General features: G+C 37.2%; 1 protein-coding gene across 1 annotated transcript in view; it reads right to left on the bottom strand.

Moving 5' to 3' along the window:
• Positions 1-6,622: 6,622 nt before the first annotated feature.
• Positions 6,623-27,712, bottom strand: part of LOC109429564 (ATP-binding cassette sub-family G member 4) — a 55,744-nt gene continuing 34,654 nt past the window's right edge. Inside the window, exons 3-9 of the mRNA XM_019705545.3 lie at positions 16,755-16,900; positions 16,441-16,679; positions 15,967-16,380; positions 15,799-15,899; positions 15,563-15,718; positions 7,161-7,366; positions 6,623-7,095 (exon numbers count right to left, since the gene is read on the bottom strand). Of these exons, the coding sequence (XP_019561090.2) occupies positions 6,954-7,095; positions 7,161-7,366; positions 15,563-15,718; positions 15,799-15,899; positions 15,967-16,380; positions 16,441-16,679; positions 16,755-16,900 (1,404 nt within the window). The 3' untranslated portion in view covers positions 6,623-6,953. The remainder of the gene's footprint in view (positions 7,096-7,160; positions 7,367-15,562; positions 15,719-15,798; positions 15,900-15,966; positions 16,381-16,440; positions 16,680-16,754; positions 16,901-27,712) is intronic.

Below are 27,712 nucleotides of genomic sequence, written 5' to 3' on the forward strand. Positions count from 1 at the left end.
TACTTCCTTCAAAGAGCAAATAGCTCACTGGAAGCATTAAACGTGTCCGTGTCAATTATTTAAGAAAGTTTTTTTTAGAAAATGAAAGCAAACTTTCTCAGGAATAAAAAAATATGAACTGGAAAAAGTTTTCCTCAAAATTTTCCACAGTTGAGAAAATTCGTGAAGAAAAGTCAGAAAACCCATGCCCGAACTCGTGGCAAATTTTCGAAAAAATATTTTTGAGAAGGTTATTTTATAAGCTTTAATCGCTAAAATTTTTGGAATGCACTTTTTTTCGTGCCTAATTTTGTTGAAAAATGACCAAATGTCCCATAAAAGCATTTTCTTTGAAAAATCATAACTCAAGAACGAAGCATCGTAGAAACAAAGTTTTTTTTTTAATGAAAATGAAAGCCAATTCGAGAAAGAAATTCAAAAAAAATTAAGTGGATAAAGTTTCCCACAAAATTTTCCACTGTTGAGAAAATTCATAAAGAAAAGCCGGAATTTTCCGCGAGTTCGGGCATAGTTTCCCGAACTCGCGGAAAATTTTCAAAATAATATTTTTGAGAAGGTAATTTTATAAGCTTTGATCTTTGAAATTTTTGGAATGTAGTTTTTTTTTTGTAACTAAGTTATAACCAATTTTGTGAAAATGACATTGAAAGCCTATATTATATGGTCATTTTTCACAAAATTTGTCACAACTCAAGAACGAAAATTAAGTGCACTCCAAAAAATTCAGTGATCAAAGCATATGAAATTACCTATTTTTAAAATATTTCTAACGAGTTCGGACATGGTTTTCCGGCTTTTTATTGTGAATTTTCACAACGGTGGAATTTTTTTTTCCATTTTTTCCACTTCATATTTTTTTTGAATTCATTTTCATTAAAAAACTTTGTTCTACGATGCTTCGTTCTTGAGTTATGATTTTTCAAAGTAAGTACACGTTTTTTGAAATAACGTGAGTTTTTTTACGCGGTTTTTTTATGCGGTATCATTACCGTCGTAAAAAAAACTTCAGTGTAGTGTCAGGGGAAAACAAAAAAAAATCCACCTGAGTTTTCCTGGAAAATAGGCGACCCTGAATTTTTCTCATTTTTTTTTTTAGTTCATATATCCATGAGCCCTGTCTGTGGAATAAACTTCATGAAAATCTGAGACCCTTCGCCCAAACCCGTACGGTAATAAAAAATCCCCAAATGTCATTAAGGTGAACATATAACGAAGCCACACCTCGAATTTTCGAGAGCACAAATCTGAAGAACCAAATGTCGGTTTGAGCTGAAAAGTTGATCGATTGGTTAATCGTTGGTGGTGACCAATCAATCAACTTTTCAGTGCAAACCGACACTTGGTTCTTCAGATTTGTGCTCTTGAAAATTCGAGTTGTGGCTTCGTTATATATTCACCTTAAGATGGCTTAGTGATACTCGCTGATTTTTTTTTGAGGTTTTTTTATCCTTTTTTCGAGATTATCCCCAAGAAATTCCTCAAAGAATACCCTATCCTAAACAATTTCGTGAGAAATACTCTGAGCAATTTCGTAGAAACTTTCATGAGAAAGTTCCTTAGGCGATTCCTTTGGAAATTTGTACGGGAATTTCACAGAGAATTTGTCAGGAAATTCCTGCACGAAATTTTATTAGAGAATTCTCTAAAGAATCCGACAGAGAGATCCTTGGTAATTTCACAGGCAAACCCACCGATAACACAGCGCAACATTTTTTTGTCTCAAGAGCAAACTTATGTGTCTCCGAAGGATTTTGGGCCGCTGAATCCGAATCCGGGCTCAGATTTGCTCTAACACGTCACAATTTTGAGCTATACCTCAATTTATAGGGCAAAATATGCAATTTTGGGCTTTTTTGACTGCAAGCCATTAAGCAAGAAAATATTTGTTTTAAGCAATCAAAAGGTTAATTGGTCAATTAGCATCTAAATTAACGACTCATGCAAAATATTTCGTTTAACCTAATCAAATTTGATAGATTTAAGCATTTTATGTTGGTATGAAGACTTGCATGCAACTTTTGGAGGGTGACTTGTATGGGAAATATCGTACCTCACATAAATCGCTTAAAACTATCAAATTCGATTTGGTAAAACGAATTATTTTGCATGAGTCGTTAATTTAGATGTTAATTGACCAATTTACCTTTTGATTGCTTAAAAAAAATATTTCCTTGCTTAATGGCTTACAGTCAAAAAAGCCCGAAATCGCATATTTTGTCCTATAAATTGAGGTATAGCTCAAAATTGTGACGTGTTAGAGCAAATCTGAGCCCGGATTCGGATTCAGCGGCCCAAAATCCTTCGGAGACACATAAGTTTGCTCTTGAGACAGACAAAAAGTTAATTTTTGTTACGCTGTGTAATTCACCAAGGACATCTTCAGGACGTTGCGCATGAACTTTCTCAGGACATTCCTTCTGCGTTTTTACTTTCAGAAATGCTACAGAGAAAAGCTTAGGTGATTCCTCAAAAAACTTCTCAGGAAGATTATCAGCGAATTTCTCAGATTAATATTTCTTGCATTTCTTACAGATTTGTCCTGAGCATTTCTCAAGGAATCCATATCTCAGTAAACTGTTCAGGGAGAGATAATCTCTGAATAATTTACTGATGAATTTCTCTGCAAAATGCAAACAATATGTAGTGCAAATGACTTGAAGAAATTGTTTAGAAATTGTCTTACAAGTTTCCGGGATAATTTTCTGAAAAATACCTAAAGAATTGTATGACGAAGTTCTTGAAAAGTTTTATGCTAAACACAAGTTAAATTCTCTGAGGAATTACAGGGACATTTCTCCGAGGTATTCTAGAAATATTTTTTCAAGGAATTCCTTTGGGAATTTACTGAAACTCTTTGAATTCTTGAAATATAATTCTTGATAAATTCCAGGAAAACGTTCTGGAAAACTTCCTGTAAAAGAATTGTTTGAGATATTTGATGAATGGGGGATTTTCAAAGAGAGTTGTCTGTGGAGCTCCTACAAAAAAATCTCCGACAAAATTTTGAAAAAAGTGTCCAATAAATTCTTGAAGAATTAGTGTGAGGAATTGTATATTAAATTTAATATGGAGCTGATGCTATGAGAAACTGCTTGAGAAATTCTCCAAGAAATTTCTTGAGGTATTTCTGGAGGAATTTCATTATCAATTTTAGAGACGTTTACATGTTTCTTACATGTTTCCATGTTGCCGTTTCCTGAAGAGTTTGTAGATAAACTTTGCGTGATTTTTGCCTTTCTCGTACACTAAGTGTACTGGAAAGGCTATATGTTCACTCCACACATATACCAATCAACTCAGCTCGACGAATTGAGGTGATGTCTGTGTGTGTGTATGTGTGTGTGTATGTGTGTGTGTATGTGTACAAACGAACTCACGTCACTTTTCGGCAGTAAATCTCAACCGATTTTAATGACCGACGGTTCGTTCGACGCGGAATCCGGTCCCATTGTTTGCTATTGAAAATGGTTCGGATCGGTCCAGCCGTTCCGGAATTATGGCCATTTAGGCGTTCCGGATCGGTACCCCAGGAAGGGGCTAGATATAAAAATGAAACAAACCCATGCAAGCGACACGTCAAATCGCGCCCTTTGCGATAACCTGATGAACGGTTAGCAAGAAAATGGTCTCAGATCACATTAGAAACTACCGGTGTTCCAAAACCGGTTCCGGAGGTCCCGCCGGAAGTGGCCAAATATAACAGTGAAGCAAACCCAGGCATGCGATACATCAAGTCACGGATTTTTCAATAACTTGATGATTGATAAGCAAGAAAATAGTCTCAGACAACCAAAGATTCTACCGGTAGTGTTCCGGAACCGGTTCCGTATGTCCCGCCAGATGTGGCCAAATATAAAAGTGAACCGAACCCATGCATGCGACACTTCAAATCGCAGCTCCTTAGGCGACCTGATGAATGGTTAGTAAAAAATAGTTTTAGACCATATTAGAGACAACCGGTGGTGTTCCGGAACCGGTTCCGGGTTCCCTCCGGAAGTGGCCAAATATTACATTTTGTGTCTTTATCAACGAGATTTTTAACTCGAAGCTAGTTCATCTCAGGACCCTTCCCTTCCGAAGGTAGTTACGTTTTGTGATTATGTCGGGAGTGGGATTCGATTCCAGGCCCTTGGCATGATAGTCTTGTGTTCTAACCATCAAACCAGGCCCGCTCCACCGCCAAATATTTAAGTGAACCAAACACATGCATGCGACACATCAAATCGCGGCTCCTTATGTAACCTGATGAACGGTTAGCAAGAAAATAGTTTCAGACCATATTTGGGACAACCAATGGTGTTCCGAAACCAGTTCCGAGTGTTCCACTGGAAGTGGCCAAATATAAAAGCGAACCAAACCCATGCATGCGACACGTCAAATCGCGGATTTTCCGATAACCTGTTGAACGGTAAGCAAGAAAATAGTCTCAGACCACATAAGAAACTACCGGTAGTATTCCAAAACTAGCGTTGGGTGCTTCGTCGAAATTCAAAAGTGAGAAAAATTAAAGCAAGCGATAGATATCTTGACAAAACTAAGACGATCTCATCCAATCACACCATTTCAGATTCCTGAGGTGTAATAATGCAGAAGGATGGGTCAACGTTGTATGAGAAAATTAAAATTTAATCGTAATAACTCCGAACAAACTTTTTCAATTCTCGTTCGCGTCTAAAATGACTGCGTAAAATTTTTGTGCGACTGTTTGCTCCCTCACGCACTATAATGTGGTTGAAAGTTGAATGGGATTCAGTATGAAAAATTTCAGTTACTTGCATGTTTTTGTCAAATTTTACATGCATCTTGTAGCCAATGATAATAAAATATAGCGTGTGTAGAAGTGCGTAGAAAATACGTTATCGAAAATCGTTAAGGTATCTGTGTTTGTGAAAAAGTTGTATCGCCTTGGTGTTGATCGGCCTCCAGTGATAGTGAAGAAGGTCAAGCTGTCAACTGAGAGGTCTGATATTTTTCAGTTCTGCCTATACGTTGAATATAACGTCGGAATATGTGTCATCAATAAGTTTAAAGTCAATTCAATGATGGCTCTGATAAAATTCTAAGTAAAGTATTCTCATGATTCAGGAACATTTCAGCTCACGTCAACGGAAACGTCATGAGTACATATTCGACGAGAAAGGCACTATCACCACTAGGTGGATCAATCCGGGTTTTTTTTTTGAAAAAATTGCTTTCAGTATTCTTTTTAGATTTTTCTTAGGAATTTCTGAAGGAAATTCCTACAAAATTCTTTGATGAATTACTTTGAAAAAAACAACAAGAGTTTCCAGACGAAAATACATAGAATTCAGCCCGACGTTTCTACTCTACTTAGAGCTTCATGCATGGTCGAAAGAATACTCAAATTATATTTTTCGAAAACTGCAGCACAGATTAGAGTAGTATCGATTCTAACATGTCAATCAAACGCTTACGGGTTCTTCTGAAAACATTCCCTTAGATATTCTTAAGTTGCCTGACAATTATCGAAAGAAATTATCTTAAGCATTCCAGGATAAATAACCTGAGGAATCTCTGAAGGATGTCTTTATGTACTTTTTGTAGAAATTCCTCGAAAATTTCCAAGTAACAATGTTTGGATAAATTCCCTGAGAAATTCATAAAAAAAATATTCAAGAAATTCCTGAAATAGGAGTTACCTATTTCTGGAGAAATTATTGATTTGTTTTTTCATGGAATTGCTAGATAAAATCCCTGAGCATTTTGTGGAAGAATTCCTCCAGGATTTTCTGGAAAACTTATTTAAGAAATTGCTGGAAATATTCCCAAAAATAATTTGATTAGTTTGCAGGAGATATTCCTGGCGAATATTTGAAGACATTGGCTTGAGGAATTTCTAGATAAGTTTCCTAAGAAGTTACCTGACAAATTTTCGAAGAAGCTCTAGATTTCCAGAAAATTTTAAAGAGGAATCCTTTAAACTATTTCTGCAAAAACTTCTTGAAAGATTTCTGATGAGTTTTTGGAAGAATTCTGTAGGGAATTGTTGGGGGAAAATCTTTGAAGGAAATTTAGAGGAATTCTTTGAATCTGACGGCATTTTCGTAAGAATTTCCAGTAATTTCTGAAAGATTTTTTTTTTGTGAAGCTTTCTGTAGATTATTTGGGTAATACATTAGAGCAACTTCCCGATGGGTTTCTTTCTAGAATTCAAGAATGAATTTCAGGAGATATTAGATTAGAGACTTACCCAGTCAACCAGTGATGGTATAAGATGTTGAATAAGATTTTAAAGTAGAGATGATATGCGTACATTTTACATGCTCTTAAATGGAGGTATGAACGCATGTGGCCTCTACTTTATCATCTTATGCAACATATTATACGATTGCTGGTTGTCTGTGTAGTCTGATCCTTATGGATTCGGAAACTACTGGACCGATTGGCGTGAAAATTTGTATTGTGGGTGTCTCAGGACGGGGAAAATTTTTAGCATGGTCCGAGACCACTACCCCCTTTGGAAAGGGGGGCTCCTATGCGGACGAATTTGCGAGGCACTTCTCTATGGAGCTGTATGTCACGACGTTCACTGGAACAACTAGTAGGATATAAAAATCATGTCTTTCAGGGAAGTCATCATATTATGATGAACGGATCGAGCTAAATTGTATACGGAATTTAATTCAATATGTATATCGCAACATCAAAATATCGCATTATGAACATGGGAAAATATACAATCATTGGTAAAAAAAAGCTCCTTATTCAAATAAATATCACTAGCACTATCTGGAATCGATATCGTTACCTATGTACACTACACAATACAAGTGAACCGCTTTGTGCATTTCTCCTGTCTAATTTTGGCAATTTTGGTAATAGTTTTTTGGCACAAATCCCCCTTCCCGCATTTTTGTTTTCACTCCGTTCTAATCATGCTTCTTTAAAATTCGTCAATTATCTATGGGTAAAAGTCTTCCCTGGTGTCATCTCTACCGCACGGCAATCACCTTCCACCGGAGGGCAAAGTAGCACAGCAGTCGAACCAGAACCAGTGTTCCGGTCAGGGCGTAGACGTCTTTCCAGAACTGATCCCCCTCCATCGAGATCTCCGAGAGGAACTTGGCCGGGTACCTGCGGAAGAATAGGATGATCGTAAATTAGGATAAAGTTGTGTTTTACAGTGATCCAGATATTACCTATAGTGGCAGTACGGTTTCAGCTCGCAGTCCAGCGTCGCCCGGTTCTCACCGTAGATGGCGTTGACGTAGCCCTCCAAGCCGTACCGCAGATAGGAAATGTGCGAGCCCCACTTGAGGTAGCTGGGCAGATCGCGCAGCGTCACACCGAAGCCGGCGAACATCATCATCGGGATAGACAAAACGGGGCCAAGGAACGTACCGTTCTGAAAGCGAAAGGGAAAGCACAAATCATAACACGTCAATTAGTAGTCTGAAGGTGCTGTCATGTGGCATCCCCCGCTCGGTGATATGGGAAAAATGTTAGTGGGTGCTGATTGTGGAGATGACTGATCATGGGCTTTACTATGTAGTTTCTTTGGTTGATAACGGGATTATCGGTTTCTGTTTACTAAATGATTGAAATAATTGATTTATTACAGCATATTCCTGTCAAACAGTTCACAGTTAAAGAAAATTTATGAAAACAATTTGTTGCCACAAGGATTTTCTTCCCACTTGACTTCTTATTTTTAAGTTTACTGAACGAACTCGAATCATAGTGTTTTATTATAATATGTATGTCTTGCATGTCAGGGTGTAGTGGTTCTACCAAGTGAACATATGTATACTTCAAACTTTTCGAAAGTTTTTTTACACGAAACACTTTTTTGTGTTCATCTAGAGCCACAATTTTGCATTCATTCTCCCAAATACTCCATCAATATTTTTTTTTTCAAAATTGTTTTAAAAACATAAGCTACCTAAGTTACATTTTCACCTAGATACGTTTGATGGTTCTCTAAATTTGTGCTCGACAAAATTGAATATCAAATACCTTGTCCTTAAAGGGTTATAAATGTTGAAGAAAGGCAAAATATAATTTTTTTTTCTCATTATTTTATGTTACACTATAGGTTCTTAAAAATGCTGTTTCAAATTTGCGTAGAGATCCGCGTTAGGCGCTTCACTCTCTTGCGGGAGCGTATACTTGAACCTTTATATGTGATTATCTCGCAATCAAGTTTTTCCAAAAACGTCAATGCGATGACTACGATTGCAGAAATAGTTCTCAAAATTAAAATATGATTCATTTGTTTTAACATCTAAAGGTTTTAGTATAAGAAATCCTAGAGCTTGGAATATAATTTTACGACGAAGTATTAAGTAAAATCTTGAAATCTTTGAAAAAAAAAACGAGATCCTTTTTCAGTGCTGTTAAACTTATTGAAAAGTTTCATTTGACAATTTCACTAGAACACTACAAATTTCCTGATTTACCAGCATTTCATTAGGAAATTCTACCACAAATTTCAGAAACTCACTCACCTATTTTGCTCAGGGCTTCACTAGAAAATTATTAAAAACGCTCAATCCATTTTTTTTTTCAAAATCTCACTGGATTTAAAATTATTCAAATTTGGAAAACGGTTTTATAAACAATTTACAAAAAGATTATTTTTTTCTAAAGTTTTCACGAGAACTTTGTCGTAAATCTTTCAAAGGACTTTATTTAGGACTGTTTTCCATTCAAGAAGTGTCTTTTTATTTATATTTGTTACAATCTTTCTGGTTAAAAAAAAACTTCTAAAAACCAATTCTAGAATTTAACTAGAAAAATAAATTTACTCCATCAGAAATATCGCTAAACCCGTCTCCTGGAGTCTGCAAACGACCATTTTATAATTATGTTTGATTATTACAGATATAAAAATTTCAACAAAATCTGTGCGGAATATTCCATTAGTTTTTTAACTGTATTAACGAGATTTTTAGCCCTAGGCTAGTTAATTTCGTGACCCACGCTTTACTTCCCTTCCTAAGGAAGAACTCACATTTTGCGAGTTTGTCGGGAGTGTGATTCGATTCCAGGTCCTTGGCGTGACAGCCAAGTATTTTAACCATTACACCAGGTCCGCTCCACATTACATTAGTTATTTATTATGAAAAAAAAAAAACAATAAACTGTGTAATATAACATTTAAAAATACAAAAACTTTTCTATCACAGAATTTTGATCCAAAAATTTTTCTTAAAATTCCAACAAAATCTCTGCCGAATATTCCATTAGGTATTTCCTACAACGAAACAATAATCTTTGGAATATTACATTTAAAAATACAAAAACTTTTAATTCACCGAAATTTTGATTACCCAGTAACCCGATTAATAAGTTGCACCAAAGATTCAATCAGGCGTTCATGTAAAACCTTCAAACTCACAATTTATGATTTTTATCTAAACAATATAAAATAATTCCTTTTTATGCATGATTTTTTAAATTTTGGTTTTTGATTGTTCTATTCTAATGTTTGCACATTTCCACACTCTAGCATTTTTCATAAAGTTATTTTCAGATCTTTCAAATATTTTGGTTTCAGAACTCTCTCGTGGTAAATTTCGCTTTCCGTTTCATATCAAGGAAAATAATTTCTTAGCTCTCAACTCTTAACTTTTTTACAATAGTAGAATGAGGACGGAAAATTCAAATATCTACGCTCTGGCGCCTAATTCCATCCACAAATTACGTGCCGCTCTAGGGAGAGGGGGGAGTAACGTTGACCGTTACGGTCCATACAAAAAATTTCAGGGTTTCATACAAAAAAGCGTTACGGAGTGGGGAGGGGGATCGTAAAATGCCGATTTTTGCGTTACGTAATAAATGGATGCTGCTTTATTGCGATACAAAAGAAACATTAATATCTGAAAAACAGGTGACCAAATATAGCTTTTTGAAAGTTTTTAAAAAAGTGTTTATAGACACTTTTAAAGATATCAGAAACTTTTGACAAACAGTCCCAATAATAAGCCAAATCAAGACCGTGCACAAGGGAGGGGTGTTGGGAGTTAAATCCCTACCATTGCTGATTTTCCATGCACTAGGCGCTCCTCTACCCTATGCCAAAATTAGGAAAACCCCTCCCTTGCCGCCTTTTCTGTGCACAGGCCTGAGCCAAATATATAAAGATTTGATTGTCAGGAAAGAAAAATACAAAACACGAAACTACCTCCCGTTCAAGGACAGGGTGTGGGCAATAAAAGTCAAATTTTTTTTTTTTTTTTATTTTTTTTTTCTATAGATATTTCTCAGCTTCATTCTTTTTATAGATCTCTAGATAACAAAAACTGTTTTGTTAAACAATCTTCTTGATATACCTTATTAAAACTCAGTCAACGCTTTTCGGAAACATTTTTTAAATGATTTAAACTTCTTTAAAGTTGATTCGAACAACTTATTTTTCAAAGCTGTGTCAAAGCGTACTCCGGTACCCAGCGCCCATTTAAAAAGCACGGTGTAGAAAAAAGCAAAAAAGTTTGTCGGACACATAACGATTAAACTTAGCTTGGTCCCCAATAATGCAATCAGCCTGAGCAAAGAATCAAAAGCGAAAACTGGTTTGCGTTGTAATTTTATGATATATTTTGTATAAATGTCTTAGTTTTCAATTTCCGCAAAAATTTTGAAAATCGGTAGTTGCCAACATGTTGAAAAAAGAGTTTTAGTATATCAATTAAAAATGGCGGCCAAAATAAATATGGCCGACCCAACTTGTTAGAACTACAAAAAGAAGCTATCCTCTTTTCACCAACATTTCGTTTACACGTGGTTATAGGGGAACTTTCGAGATATAACGGTATAAATAAACCGAGGGTCCGCATAAATGGTCGTAGCTCTAATTACCAGGAGTCCTCCAACTTGAGCAACCAAATGCACTTTCTTTTTTTGGTGAGGATTTCCAGAAAATCGCGTTCTGAAACACTTTTAAGCTTGCTCTTGTTGAAATAGTGGGCCGGTCTCAGCAAGAGTTACTCTCCTGTAACTTTTATTTTTATCTTTTTTTTTTAAGTTCTTTCATCATATGTTTTTCAACTAATTTGGCACCCCATTGGAAAAACCACTTTAGAAATATCTTAAAATTGTGATTTATTTAATAGGAACTTCTTTTTTTTGTCACTAACACTTTATAAACTCTCTAATACTCAACCCCGCATAAACGCAGGGTATAATTTTAGCATTTATATTTTATTTTCTTTCCTGAACAATCAAAACTTTTATATATTTTGCTGATATTTAGGACTGTTTCGCATATCTCAAAATGTTGTTGGGTATCTTTTGAAGCGTATTTACATTTGTTAAATCATTGAAAAATTGATGGTTTGGTTGCCTATTAGATGTCATTGATTCTGGCAAATGCAAATATTTAATAGTTTGTCGACCCCTCCCTCTCCTTCAAAAATCCCAAAATATTTAAGGAAAAATTGTTTCCAAGCAACAATTTTCCAATAATTGAAATATTTTTTTCAATAGTGGATAAAATTTTAATTTTTCAATAGTTTTTTTTTAATTTTATTTTTTTGTTCCTTATTTACTTTCGTACCCGATGGGAGGTCTCGGACATAAAAGAAAAGTATTATTTGCAGTGACCTTAATCGCAACAATTAACATTTTTAAAACTTTTCCTCAATCATTCTATCCTAGTAAAAGAGTTTTGTGGAATTTAATACACTCTGAAATATGTTTCCTTAAAGTTACACGACATATAAAATTGTTCATGGAAAAAAATCAACAACAAACATAAAATTTCTAAATGTTTTCTTCTAAAAAAAATGGAATCCCAAAAAGGCTTCCAGGAAAAAAATAAAAGTATGGAAATGCTCAAAAAAAAAATAAAAAAGATCAAAAAACCACAATTCACAAAATTGCGAGTCAAAATGAATCTCATTCCAAAACATTCCAAAACATGTTAAAATCGATTTTAGATAATGGTATTTCGATCATAATAAAAAAATGGGTATTAGAGGGTTTACAATTATATGATTACATCTTGTTTAGAACTCGTGCATTACATTAGCACAACACTCTTCAGGAACTCTCTCACATAACTTCCTGTACTCAAAAATCACACCGGCAATCAGCCATTTTATATACATTATTTTAAGAATGTTGCCAGAAACTCGAACAATCTTTTACCGAGGAATCCTTTTAATAAAATTTTCATAGAACTGCACCAATAATGTTTGAATAATTTAAATATTTTTTTAACGACCATGAAAAAAATAAAATATAGGTCGGACTGGATTATCAGGGGACATGCACAAAAAAAACACTTTTGATAATCGAGCCGTTTGTTTTTATTTTTCGTTTCCTAGTAGCATTTCTGTGTTAGAACAACTACTCTTCAGTATTCCTCCAGCAATTTCTTGCAAGAATTCCATCAGGAATGTTTTTTATGAACCCCTTTGCATTTCTTTACGTATTGACTCAGGGAATTTTTATAGGATTTCCTCCATAAGTTCCTTCATGATTTCCCAAGAGAGCTTACTCTGGAATTTCTGGAGATGATTCTTGGCTCTATCCAGGGATTCCTACTAGAACTCCTGGAAGATTTTCAAAACAAACACCAGGAAGATTTACAAAAGAATGAACTGGATGATTTTTAGAAAGAACTTTTGGAAAATTAAAAAAAAAGCACTTATTAAAGTAATTTTATTAGTTTTTTAAGATGGAACATTTGGAGGAGGACAGAAAGACCTCCTGTAAAATTTCCAGAATGAATTCCAGGAAATCTTCTATGTAGAGTATTTTTAGAAAGATTTTTTTTAGGATTCCCATAATAATCCCTTGCAGAATTTTCAAGGGGAAGTCTTGTAGGGTTACCATCAGAAAGTCTTGGAAGATTTTCAGCAGGAAATCCTAAAGGATTTTCAAAAGAAGGTCCAGCAGGATTCCCAGAAGGAGCTCTTGGAGGATAATCAGTAGGAAAGTACCCAAACGTAGGAGAACGTGCCTCTGGATCCGACCTACCCGAGCAGAAAAGAATAGCAACAAAATAACATATATAGGTATTAATCTTAAATAACATTATACCTCGATATGCCCTTCATTAGGTGGACATAAGAGGCAAAATAACAAAAATGAATACCATAATTTTGTATAAATAACAACTGAAAAATAACAAGTCTTGTTATTTCAATAATGAATGCATACCATAAATTTCAAGTGCTCTACAGTATGCGGCAGGAAAAAATGCGAAAGTGTTTTTCAACTTCAAACCTCATTTTCGTCCATTTGACATTAACCTATCTATGTTTCAACGTTCCATGATCTATAATAGGCTAGTTTTCTGAAAAGTTAATTAAAAAATTTCCCATTTTGGTCACTAACCTTTACAGGGCGGCGCCTGAAGATGAAGACAACCAGAATTTTCAAACCGCAGAAAATCGCACAGGTCGCTAAATTTCGCATCTGATAAAACAAAATTTTTGATTTTCTCTACAATATCATTAAATATATGTACTTATTTCATCTGGTATGTGAAACTACATGGCTCTGGATCAGTGTGGTCTGGTTGTTCATCGAATTTGAGCTAATTTTGTTACTGTTATAGTCATTTTGTTTAATGACCATTGGGCGCGCAGTTTATTGATATCCGCTTATTAGGCCTACATTATCACATGTTAAACATCAAATGTGTTCATTTTTATTTTTCAGTGCTAGAATATAGACATTGACTGATACACTGTCATGAAAAAATAGTCATATATATCCCATATTCAGCGTGTAATAGTGCCTTGAACTTTTCGCATTTTTTCCTGCCGCACCCTGTATTTGTTATCCAAAAGGTATGAAATAACAAAGTAATAACATTTCTTGCTATTAAATTGAACATTTTTTGATAGCTTCATGATATAATAACAAATTTTGTTCTTCAGTTATTTTCCCAGCCAAATCAACAATACCACATAAGTGTAGAATTAGCAACTAGTTAAAATACACAAAAATAAAAAAAAAAAAAAAAAACAATACCACATCAATACCTTACTTTGCTCAAATACCTCCAATTGTTATTGTGGTGTTCTCATAACATTGCGTAGAATAATATAGCAATACTAATTTGAGGTATTAGAGCACAGGTTGCTCTTTGCACGGTATTTGTAAGGTATGCCCTTCTGCTCTGGTACTGATGATACTCATTAGGAACTCCAGGAAAATGTCTAAAGACGATTCTGAAGGAAAATCCAACAAAGGCTCGCGGAGGAATCCAAGAGTGAACTTCCTGCTGGATTCCCAGAACAAAAGAACCAGGACAAATCCCGAAGGTTCTTAGAGTTGAAGGAATATCAGAGGGAATTTCTGGAAGTATTTCTGAGACAAAAAAATCTTGGCATGATTCCGGAAGGAACTTTTAACCATTCAGGGCGTGCACCCATTCGATCCCAAACTGCACCACGCTTGTGCTGTACACGATGAGCGGGGTTTTGTGGTGGTGTTGTACTTTTTACAACGGCGGGCATCCTGAAATGGAAAAATTTCAGAAAGGTAAATCTTAGAAGGAGCTCCCAAAGTAATTTCAAGAGGATCTCTTGAGCAAAACCCCGAAAGAATTTATTAATAAAATTGAACTTCTGGAGAGCTTTTTAAAGAAATCTAAGTAGAAGTTCCAGGAAGAATTTAAAAAAGGGTCACCAGGTTGGTTCCTAGGAGAAACTCTCCCAGAAGGAATTACTGGGGCAATCCTAGGGGTCAGCAATTATTTTAAGTATTCAAACAAAAACATCTGATCGAATTTCAAGAGATAATTAAACAGAATGGTACGAATTTACCAATAGGAATCTCAAAAAATGGAGGAATTCCATGAGATATAATAAGTAGGATTCCAAGCGAAATTTCAGAGAAAAACTCAACTGTGTTTATGATTCTAGAACTATGTCATAACGTATCAAAATGAGTGTTTCGTATGGAACTTTTACATCAGAGACACTAATATATCGTTCAGTAGGCACAAAAGTTACCTTAATACTTTTAAAACAGGCTTGAATACAAGCAATTTTTGATTTAGGATTTGGCGATTCAAGCGTTTTTCGCATGCGTGATCGATTAGAAATCTTGAACATTGAAGAAAAATTGTCATCAAGCTGGTCCGATAGTTGATTGGTACAGAAAAGCAATTAAAATATCAAAAAGTCTGAAATCGAGGCTTTTGGTGTAATATTTTACCTCTTGTAAGCCGACTTCATTGTTAACGAATCTAGTTCTGTACGCTTGTGTTATATTGCAGCATTTATGCAGATAAACACTTGTTAAAAGGCCCTACTAGGATTTCGAAAAACGTTTCAAAGCTTCCGTAGCCGCCCCTCCAAATGCAAAGTTTGCATGCAACACTTCACTGACTTTAGGAACAACGATTTGCAGTTAACAATAGATGGAATAAGGCGCCAGTTCTGCTTAAGGGGGGCAAATTATACCTGTTTACCCTATATACTTCACACATTTTTTTTCAATTTTTTCCTTGATCCATATCACCGCCTCCAAAGTCTAAAATAGTGAAATTCTATGTAACAAGTTCTTTTAATTATGTGATGAACAAATGAGATTTAGAACTGCATATAAGTTATCAAAGATAATAGCAAACCAAACTTACCACCACATTAAACCAGGCACCAATTGCAAGTCCGATGCTCTGCGCTATGAGCACGATGAGGAAACTGATCGTAAAGAACATTCCGAATCGGAAATACTCCATCGGTTGCCCACTCATAAAGTAGATGATACAAGTAAACATCAGGCAGCAACCAAACTGTCGAAACCAAAGAAGAAAAAAATCAAAACAAGTTTTATTGAGATGTGATTCATAATCTCAAAGAATATGCAACTCACCGAAAGAGGTAGGTCAATCAAATTCACAGACAGATAATAGCTTTTGAGCGAGTACCACCGGTTGAAATGCTCCTTCAGAATGACTCCCATCTCGGTGGGGACTGTTGAGTAGAATGATTGGTCAAATTTATGCCGGTACTGATTCGAACATCAATGTGATTTACTTACACGTTAATACCGTCAACATCATCGTTGCCATCATGTGGTGCATCAGGATCGAGAACAGCAGATTGTAGTTGTCCAGCACTCGTGAACCTTCATTTCCGGCATCCACAAACAAGAACCCAAGCATCAGAGCGATAATGATGTTAACCCCAATTCGCAGATGTGTCAACGTGGCATCCCGTTTCGCTTTGATGATCCCCCTCTTGATCAGCACTTCCAACTGGTGCCACTGGGAGGTTGCCGTTAGATCCTCGTGCTGTTCGATCACCTTTTTCAGGGGGTACTTTTTCCGTAGCTGTTCCAGCCTTAGCACCTTCCGTGTGTCACCGAACCAATCCGTACTCTCGCCGTTGCCCATCTCGGTCACCATGGTTTGAATCTTATCCGCACCGTGTTCCCCGCAAGCCAATTCGATCACTGTCGAATATGAATTTAAGTATGATCGGTTGATCCTTCCCAATTAGAAAAATAACTTACCATAATCAGCGGGATTGTGATACACCGGACAGGGCATGTCCACGGACTGAAGGAACGGCACCAGATTGGTGGTGCACCCCTGGTACATACATTCACCACTCGACAGCACGTACACCTGGTCGAACTCCGAAAACAACTTGGCCGAAGGTTGGTGGATGGTGCAAATGATGGTGCGACCTTGCTTGGCCAACTGCTTCAACAAATCCACCACTTGGTTGCAGGAGTAGCTATCAAGACCACTGTACGCGCAAAGAAAGATGGTCAACTTGTGATGAGATCAGACAATGAGTCAATGGAGAGAATGGCACACTTACGTGGTGGGTTCGTCCAAGAACATGATCGTCGGATTGTTGATCAGTTCGAGGGCTATCGAGAGGCGCTTCTTCTGACCACCCGATAATCTACTAGTGATGGTGTGCTGGTGTTCATATAAGCCTAGCACTGTTAGAATATCTTCGATCTGAAATGACAAAAGATGTACGTGTCGTATTAGAAAATCCAATATTTATTGTGTTTCACTCTTTTTTTTTTCTTCGTTTTTATTAATATGAATTTCAGCTTATGCTGCTTTTTTACTGTACGCTATTTGTGAAAACGGATCACATGTTATTGTACAACACCCAATTAGTTTCGCACAGACGCGCCAACTTGGCCAAATTAATGATGGGGGGGGGGGGGAGGGGCAGCGCGGGGCTTTTCTGATTTTATGGGAAAATTTAAAAATTCTCAGCAGAGATTATAGAAAGTTCTTGACAGAGATCTGGGTGTTTAGAGCTAAAATTCTGTGCATCTCTCAGAAAACATTTTAGATATCTCTTGGAAAAGATTATGGGTATCACTGGTGGGAACCTCTCAGGGATGATTCTGCGCATCTCTGTGCCTAGATGCTGATAACATTTTCTCAAATTTCCCCAGATAGTTCCCGAAATCTCCCCCAAAAGACTCGTTCAATCTTTGCTAAAATGTACCCCAAAAATCTGACGAATCTTTACCGGAATATTCCCAGATATGTGTTCACAGTGTGGTTTCGGAGTCAGTTTTGGCTTTCTATTCCGCAGAATTGTTATCTGTTCTATGGCTTAGTTGGTTAAAGCGCCGGTCTAGCGAATACGGGTCATGGGTTCGAATTCCACCAGAACGCGATTTTTTTTTTCACAATTTTCATCTCTCAATTTGTCAATTAGCAACATTTCGTGCCTTCTTATTTCAAGTTTTTTCAGTATGTTGGCAATGTGTGTCATTGTACACAGCAAAAATATCTTGTGATATCACATCGTTTTTGCTGCACATCAGTCCCATCGTAAAAGTTATGTACAAATTACATCATTTCCACACAGAAAATCAGCCGCCGCTGCTTGAAATTGGGTCTAGCAATCGCTAGAACCGGATCGATAGTTGAATCATATATAAGTAAAATATTGGCTTGGATTCGTACACTGATCCATTGATTGTGAGGTCCCTTACCACTCGGCTATTTCACTGAGTTAGGAAGTAGATGATAATATGATACTGCTTCTCTAGGTATCTGTTGGAACGGGTTTGTTGAGACTTTCCGGTGAAAACATGGGTGTACATGGTGAGGAGAGCGATAAATGTTGGAAACGATGTAACGGAGTTAAATTACGTTCAAAATTGGATACATTTCTCAAAATAAGCGCCTGGTTATTACAAAATTATTTGCTGTGTACCCATGCCGGCAAACTCGCAGAATTTTTGCTTGGTGATCCTTATGAACTTGTTTTGGCAGAATCTCTGCCGCCATATATTCAGTACATCTACCGGAAGACTCACAGAATCTCTTCCGGGGAATCCTCAGAATCTTTAAATTCTTGAAATCTCCCCCATGGTTCGTTCAATTTTCACCGAGATTTTCTCAAAATCTCTGCCCAAATTCTCGGCCGGAAGATTCATAAAATCTTTACCGAGAGATTCCCAAAATTCCTATCAATCTTCCTAAGATATTCCAAAGCAGCACACAAGTCACAAAGAAGTATCGACAGCGCAGGTTTTTGATTGTACATGAACTACATTCATGTATTTTAACTCAAAGGTAGAATAACTTGAAAATGACTCGTGTCCAACAAAAACCTGCGCTGTTCACACTTCTTTGTAACTTGTGTGCTGCTTGGGATTGGGATTTACGCAACACGATGGCGTAGTGCATGTTGGTGTATATATATATGTCATATATGACACCAACATCCTACTAGGGTTAAAAAAAGATTCTCACAATCTCTACCGGAACTTTCTCAAAACCTTTACCTAGAAATTATCGAAACCACCGCCGAAAGTTGCGCAGCCGAGATTCTCAATATCTCTACCAATATTTTCACAGAGCCTCTACCGAAATATTCCTTGGCATCTTTACCGAAAGATTCTCGAAATCTCCTCCATTATTCGTTCAACCTTCGCCGAGATTTTCCCAAAACCTTGGCCTAGATTTTCACAGAATCTCTACCGAAGTTTTCCCAGAATCTGTGCCAAAAGATCCCTAGAACCTCCGCTGGAAGACGCTAAGAACATCAACCGGGATATTTCCAGAATCTCTGCCATGCCGTGAGATACAAGACACGGGATCCCGGGGGTTTTAGGGTCTTCAATGAATGTCGAGAGAGCTTAAGGGATGTCACAGAAGGGTTTTTAGGGTAGAGTTTCAAGAGGTTACACAGGGAGCTCCAGAAGACTGGAAGGGGTTTCTCGGGGGATTCAGGAGAGATGATTTCAGAAAGGTGTCAATACGTTTCAGTGTATTTCGGGTAATCCCGGGGGATTCAGTCTGGTTCCCGGAAAATTTAAAGTGGTTTTTGAAGATTAATGAAATGTATTTGAAATGTATTTCTCGTGGATATCAGAAGCCTTTAGAGGAATGCATCAGGGCACTTCCAGAGTTGCTTCAGAAAGGATTCAAAGGGGTTTCAACTCGTTTCAGTGGGCTTCAGGGAGATTCAGGAGAGTTTAGGAGTTCTTATGAAGGGGGAAGGAGAAGAAGGGTTTCATAGGGTTAGAACTTGAAGTATTACTAGTGTTGTGTTTAAAGATGCTGATTACGCTCATTCTAGCGTCTGTTGCACAGATGTCGTGAACTAAATGGTCGATTGTAGATGACGCCCTCTGCACCTTCTGGAACTTCACGGATGCACCGACAAACACCAACATTGTCAGTAGGAAGTATTACTATTTATTCTGATACTTAAAAACTTATTCCACTGTTGAGACAGGTACGTAATTTCGCTTAATTTATTGGACGAAACTACATGAAACATAACAGACACTGCCTAATATTGGTTTCTTGGCGGCCTTTTATAGCTCTAGAATAACATAATTTAGGCAGGAAAGCCGATGCGATACAAAAATGACCCGAATAGCTTCATAAACTTCTAATTAGATTAGTTGACCGTCACAAAATGTCTACTCGGTTCAAATGGTTACTGTGAAGTCCTTCTAAAGGAAAATTCAATCTATTTTAACCTAAACAGATGCAATGTCCTATATTCATGGAAGTTTATGGATACATTTAAGAAATCCAATAAGGTCTCCATGCATCCCCTCTCTCTCTCTCAATCTAACAAAGCTTAAACTACCCCTTCAACCCTTTTCCTAAAGCCCTGCATCGACTCCTAATACAATTAAATTATTTTTGTTACCTAAACCTGAATGGATTCGAACTAAATCAAGGTGCAGTGTATGCGGAATGTCCATTTATGCTAAACGTCTTTACGTGAAATAGGACACCCCCTACAAGGAACTCGTAGAACCTCCACCGAAAATTTGTCTGGACAATCGTGGAAGGAACCTTTTCCGGAAGATGCGAGGAATCTTTACGGAGCAGAATTTTTTCACGCGTATGAGGTAGCACGTGAATGAGGTAGCACAGCGAGTCTCCCGCGAAACTATATTCTGTCAGTGGGTGCTAACGAGGCACTTTAGCTTCTGTGATAACTCGTCTGTAACCCAGAGCATCCCGGGACATGCGTAACGTGGCGTGGCCAAGTTACCATTTCACGGAGAATCAGGTTCCCGGGACATCTAGAAGTGACCGGAGGTACCATTCTTAATCATCAGTTCTTCACTGCTTAACATTTGTCAAATTGATAATGTTCCATTATTCTGTTTCGACATTCATCAATTAGTCACCCTGTATTCTTCACAACATACAGTGCACAATGTCCATTTCAACAGTGTTCAATGTGAAAAGCTGAACTGTAATAAACTCAAATTCACAACGTTGTTTACTCTGCAAAGAAACTGTAAATTGTTCGGGGCGCATACAGCCACAAATATAAAGGCGTGAATATCCTGCTGGAAGGAACAGGTTCGATTCCCGGTCAGTGCAGCAACTTTTCGTTAAAGACATTTTCTTGACTTCCTTGGGCATATAGAGTATTTTCGTGTCTGTCACATGATATACACATGCAAAATGGTCAATAATAGAGAAAGCTGGCAGTTAAAAACTGACAAATAATTCTCTCTCTTCCTTACCTTCACGGTAGGCCCGATATTTAAATTCGAGAAGGAGGATTCGTACATGAGTACTCTCTATTGGTTAGCGTTCCACCAGCTACTGCATTAAGTTGTCCTCTCTCCCCTGGAACATTGGGTCCTGGCTAGTACTTTAGACTACCAGTTGGAGGGGGGGGGGGAGATCAACTTGCTGTTGGTCGGCCCGCCATTTTCTCTGTAGTTCAAGTACGATTCGGGATACCGTGGAAGTAATGGAATCCCACTTGTCCACCCCCGTACCGATCCTTTCAACAATGTTGTCCGGAGTGATATCTCTACCGCATACCTCTTGCATACTCGACCTTTGCTCCACGAAGCGTAAGCAGTCGAAGAGCATATGGTCGGCGTCAAGTCAGAGGGGATCAAGTAACAAAATTGACGAACATTAGATTTTCAAGGCATTTGATTAAGAATTGCTATGGCTACTTGGAACATTCACCTGATTTTCTTAATGTTATAATTAACGAGAGTTATAGCACAATTTTCTTTTGATTGAACTGCGAAAATCGATAATAGTGTGCAGTCAGAGTGGACCAAATGCTTGATGTTCAGAGAATTTAAAAAAATATGTATTGGTTAAAATCCAATAATCAAAATAGTTTATCATCAAAATATAATACGGTTCCAATTTGTATGACTCCGTAAAGCATTTTCTGATGATTATTGATCAAGAAAACACGTGAAACCCCATTTTATTATGATCAAAATCGTATTCTACAAATCATCGTGTTGAAGCAGATTGTGGCATTTCGCGTACAAACTGAGTGGACCATGTGTCTCTGAGAAAAATAATTGAAATCACCTTATTTTTCGTAATCCTTTCCATTATCCGTTTCATGAAGAAATAGATTTTACCGGTTATTCAGGAATCGCGTACTTGGTTCACTCTGCCTGAACGAATTTTTGAAAAACGCCAGTCCTCTGAATAAATTTTTATGAACTGTGTAACTACAATATTTCAAAAACGTACCGAACTATGAAAATACTTTCAAAAGATGTTCAAGTTAAGAATTCTTAAATAGCTCAATAATTGACTACCCTCCGCGATATTGAACTGTTGTACTTGGTCCACTTTGACTGAATATAAAAATTGAAAATGGCAATCATCAGTGCAATGACTGAAATATCAAATTTCAAACTTCCTGCTCACATTATACACCACTCCTATTGACTGTTGTCCTACTTGTGCATTATTTTTTCATCAAATATGTAAAAAAATTAGTGCAAACTGTAGTTGGTTGTAGATTTTCCAAAAATCGTTCAGTCAGAGTGGACTGAATACAATCAATTACTTAGCAATTCTTCGGTGTCAAGCTTTATTTTACGTTTTTTGCGATCAAACCAGAGCGATGATTTGATGAATAGTTATTATGATTTATGGCAAAAATTCAAGAACATTTGTTGAAAAACTCAAAACTTATAGAGTTGCAAACTTTAAAGTCGTTTTTCTAGAAATTAGGTATGGTGGACCATATGGTGGGCGTTAAGTCAGACCGGACCATCTGTTTTTCAACGATTTCGAGAAAATGTCCTGCAAGCACTTGGGATTTCAAATGTCTGGCATAATTTTCAGAAATACTATTATTCTTTTATGTAATGACACATCTGCGTCGAAAAGTTCAGGTTTAACGAATTCCTCAGCTTATCTTTACCTGCCCGAAAAATTGCGTAGTCCACTCTGACTGAACGCCGACCATATGCTCCGCGGTCTCGTCGCAGTCTGCGCATTCTGGATATGAGGGGAAACCTGCATGGCCACTCCTGGTCCACTAAATTTTGATTGAAATACTGAAGAACAAAAACTGATATTGGTTTGATTGATATAAGAAGTAAAAGATCAGAAATAATAGCAAAATCTAGTATAATGAATTGCTCAATAATAGCTCGTAAAGATATTACAAGATCAAACCAATAGCAGATAAGATGTGTTGTCCTTTTTCTTGAAAAAAAAAAAAAATTGCCAACATCCAGCATCGAACCTACGACCTTAGGATTCACAGGCGCCGATGCTTACCACTCAACTGTGGCTCACTGTTGTGAATACCTTGGGAATACGAGTTCTTCGTTTCCACAGCTCAGAAAGAGGCACCACATGGCATTTCAGTAACATTGAGCCATTTCTATGGATGTATGAGTTCCATTTCGTGTAGAAGAGCTAAATTTGTTCTTATGTAGAAATTTTCAGATAGTTCAACAAGAACAAAAGCTGATATCATATAACTTTGAGCTATTCGTGCGATATTCATTGAACTTTTGAATAAAACATCAAAATCACATCGAACTATGACAGCGAATTTGTGAGTTATTATTAAAATAATAACAAATAAATAATAAATACTATTTTATAGTTTTGTAGCTGATCGTAGGAAAATTTATTAGTTTTCCTTTCTGCTTAAAGAATCGGCTTTCACCGGCACCGCAATAATCAGCAAAACCGTCCAGCTTTACGATAGGTGAATGTTTGAGCCTCAATACGCCATCATACGCCGCGTTCCATAGTAGTGGGCCCAGGATATGAAGCCCTGAGTTACCGCCGCAGTGATGTTATAGCTCTTCTCGCCTTTCTCGGTGTCTTCTTCTTCTTCTTCTTTATGGCTCTACGTCCCCACTGGGACTTGGCCTGCCTCGCTTCAACTTAGTGTTCTTTGAGCACTTCCACAGTTATTAATTGAAGGGCTTTCTTTGCCTGCCAGTGCATGAAATTGTATATTGTGAGACAAGTACAATGATACACTATGCCCAGGGAGTCGAGAAAATTTTCCCGACCGGAACGGGAATCGATCCCGCCGTCTCCGAATTGACGATCCATAGCCTTAACCACTAGGCTAACTGGAGACCCTCGGTGTCATAATAGCCGATTCAGTAAAGTAACCGTGATTGATACAGTTACTCAGTACTGCCATTGGCGTAACTAGAGGGGGGGCCACGGGGGGCAGCCCCCCCCCCCCCCAGAATCCGCCAGCCCCCCCCCCCAGAAATTTTACATGACTTTATATATGGAAATTAGAAAAAAATCTGAAAAAAACTGTCATGGTGACAAACATAGATCTATATTCTCAATTTAGTTGAAAATCGGAGTTTTCGACTAGCGAAGTTGGATTTTTCTCCAAATCCGTGCGTCGGACCTAACTTCGGAAGTGGTGCGCTGTATAGCAAACAGCTATACAGCGCACCACTTCCGAAGTTAGGTTCGACGCACGGATTTGGAGAAAAATCCAACTTCGCTAGTCGAAAATTCCGGGTTTGAACTGCACGTACAGTAATAGAAATTTATTTGGCATAATATGTGTTTAAATTGGCAGTTATTGGAGACAATTCTCAGCTTGTCACTCTTTACAAGATCATTGTCCAAAATGGTCTATGTAATTAGTAAATTTTGTTTGGAAATATTATATAATCAGAATTATATAAAAAGCAATACACATCAGCAAAAGCAATGTACATCTTTTTTTTTTTAAATCGCTGAGAAATTAAATCTAAATGATAATTTCCAGGAATTCCTGGATGGGCATCTTTAAGAATCTTTGAATTTTCTAGCAGCATTACTGCAAAATATGGTTAAGTGATTCTTAATGGAAATCAAGCATCATGTGGGAAAAAACTCTGGTTGAATTTGCAATGGAATTCCAGCAAAAGTTTGTGAATTCCTAGTGAGAATAGATGTACGTAGCTGAAGCGTAAACGCGAGTGTATTCATTAAAACCATGCTGGAGGTGATTTCTAGTCGGTCACTATTAATTTCGTTTATTTCGTGGGCCAGGGGTATTTTTGCGTCTATCAAACAACGCACAAATTCAAATGGTCATTGAGGAAGTTTTAATATATTTAAAAACTGGTGCTGCAAGATGTAATCGTAAGTTTGAAGGTATTCATGATTGGACTGGTAGAGGACTTGGTATTGATGAGATAATTGTGAAAGAATTCCTGGATGACTTCTTGGAGAATTTCTTGGCTTCTATGTCCCTCTAAAATTATCTAAAAGAATTTCAATACAAATCGCTGGAGGAATTCCTCTAGAAATCCTTCAAATTATTCAAAAAATCTACAAGTAATCCTAAAAAAACCCTGGGGTGAATCCCTGAAAAACATTATGAACGGAATACTGTAATTTTTTCAACTAACCGCTGAATAAATTAAAAAAAAATCCCAGGAGAAATTTCGGAAGAAATCATTACAACAATTCTCGGAGAAATACCTGCAGGAATCCCTGGAGTAATTTGTGAAAGTATACCTGGAGGAATCTGAAAAGCAATTATGCTAGGAATTTCAGGAAAAAAAATCTGAAGAATCTGCATCAGAAATCCCTGTAGAAATTACTAGAAAATTGTTTAGATGAACCCTTGGAGGAATTTCTGGATGCATTCCTGGAGAAATCCTTAGAGTTCCAGGAGGAGTTCCTAGATGTATTTCTGGAGGATATCCGGGAGAACCTTCTGGAAAAATTCCATGCGGAATCTCTGGCAAAGATCCTGGACTAATGCCTGGAGCATTAGGGGATTTTTTTTATTATCGTACAAATTGGTATGAAGTTTCTGCAGGGTAATGAAATTAGGTAGGGATCATATATATTTGAAAAACTAAATTGAAAAAAATCAGGGTCGCCTAATTTTCCTGAAAACTCCAGTGAAAATCAAACATTTTCTACAGACATCACCTACTTTGAAAATCATAGAACGAAGCATCATAGGCACATTTTTTTTGTGAAATCATAAGCAAATTTTCTCAGCAATTCCAAGATGGATTTCTGGAGGAAATCCTAGAAAATTTTTTGGACAAATTCCTGGCGGATTCCCTGGAAAAGTTAATGGATTGATTGATTGATTTGTTTTTTTTAAGAGACTTTCAGCCCTTGGCTCCAAAGTTAATGGATAAATTTCTGAAGGAGGCATCCCTTAAGAAGTTCCTGGAGTAATGCCTGGAGCATTGGAGAAATTTCTGATGAAATTCCAAGATAAATTTCTAGAAGAATTCCCAGAGGAATTTCTGGAGGAATTCCAGGAGGAATTCTTGGAGGAATCTCACGGAAGAATCCTTAGAGGAATCCCTGAAGGAATTTCTGGTATATTCTTGGAGGAATTCCTGGTGGAATTTCTAGAAGAACCCGTGAAATAACTCCAGGACGGATTTCTAGAGGAATCCCTGGAGTTGAAGGAATTCCTATTTAATTCCTGAAGGACTTTCTGAAGGAATTCCTGGAGTATTTCTGAAGAAACCTCATAAGGAATTCCCGCAAAATTTCTTAGAGAAATTTCTACAAAAATTCTTGAAAGAATCCCTGGAGATATTCTTGGAAAGAACCCTGGAGAAATCCCTGAAACAAATTTCTGGAGGAACCTTAGGAGGGATTCCTGGAGGAACTTCCGGACAAGTTCCAGGTGGAATTTCAGGAGGAATTTCTGGACAAATCTTTATAGGAAATCTTGGGGAAATTCCATGGAACTATTCATGGATGAATTCCAGGAGGAATCCCTTAATCAATTATTTGAGGAATTCTTCAATGAATTCCTGGAAGAATCTCTAGAGGAATTCTGGAAGGAATCCATGGAGAAATTTCTGAATATATTCATAGAGAAATTCCTGAAGAAATTCCTAGAGAAATTCGTAGAGGAATCCTGAGAGGAATTTCTAATGGAGTTCCAGGAGATATTTCCAGAGGAATTTCTGGAGGACTTACAGGAGTAACTTCACGAGAAATTTCTGGAAGAATTACTGGATAAATCATCGGAGGAATTTCTGGAGGAATACATGAAATAATTCCTGGAGGAATGTGTAGAGGAAACCTCGGAGAAGAAATTCCTGGATTAATTCTTGGGGGAAACCCTGGAAGGATTTCTGGAGGAATTCCTGGAACAATTCCTGAAGGAATGCTGTACGAATTTCCGAAGAAATTCCTGGAAGAATTCCTGGATCCATTCCTGAATAAATGACCGAAAGTATTACTGAAGAAATACCTGGGGTAATTTTTGGTGAAATTCGTGGTAGAACTCCTGGAGAAATGCCTGGATGAAATCCTGGAAGAATGCCAGGAGGAATACCTGGAATAATTCTTGAATAAATTCCAGAAAGAATTTGTGGGGAAATTTTTAAAAGAATCCCTTGAGGATTTCCTGGAGGATTCCTGAAAAAATATTTGAAGGAATTCCTAGAGATATCTCAGGAGGAAATCATTCAGGAATCCCAGGAAGAATTATTGAAATATTTCTTGGATAAACTCCAGGAGGAATTCTTGGGGTAATTTCTAAATGAATCCCTGGAGGATTTTCTAGATAAATTCTTGGAGAAATTGTGGTAGTAATTTCTGAAGGAATCCTGGATTAATGCCTGGAGGAATCCCTATAGAAACCTCTGGAGGAACTTCTAGAGGAATGCCTGGAGTAACCCCTGGATAAATTCCTGGAGACATGCCTGTATCAATTCCTGGAGGAATCTCGAGAAATTCCTTAAGAAATCCCTGGAGGACACCCTGGGGAATATCCTTAAAAAATCCCTGGAGAAATTCCTGGACTAATGCCTGGAATAATCTCTGGATATATTTCTAGATGAGTTCCTGGTGGAGTTTTCAGAAGAATTCTGGGAGCAATCTAGTGGAGTTAAGAGTTTTTAGTAGAACTCCCGAAGCAATCTCTAGATGAATTGCTGGAGAAATCCCGGGATGAGTCCATGGAGAAACTCCCAGGAGAAATTTCTAAAGAAACCTCTTGAAAAATTCCTAGAGGAATCCTTAGAGAAATTTCTAGAGAAATTCTTGGAAGAATCCCTGGGAAAATTCTTT

The sequence above is a fragment of the Aedes albopictus genome, chromosome 2 (genome assembly GCF_035046485.1).
Source record: "Aedes albopictus strain Foshan chromosome 2, AalbF5, whole genome shotgun sequence".
NCBI classification, from domain to species: domain Eukaryota; kingdom Metazoa; phylum Arthropoda; class Insecta; order Diptera; family Culicidae; genus Aedes; species Aedes albopictus.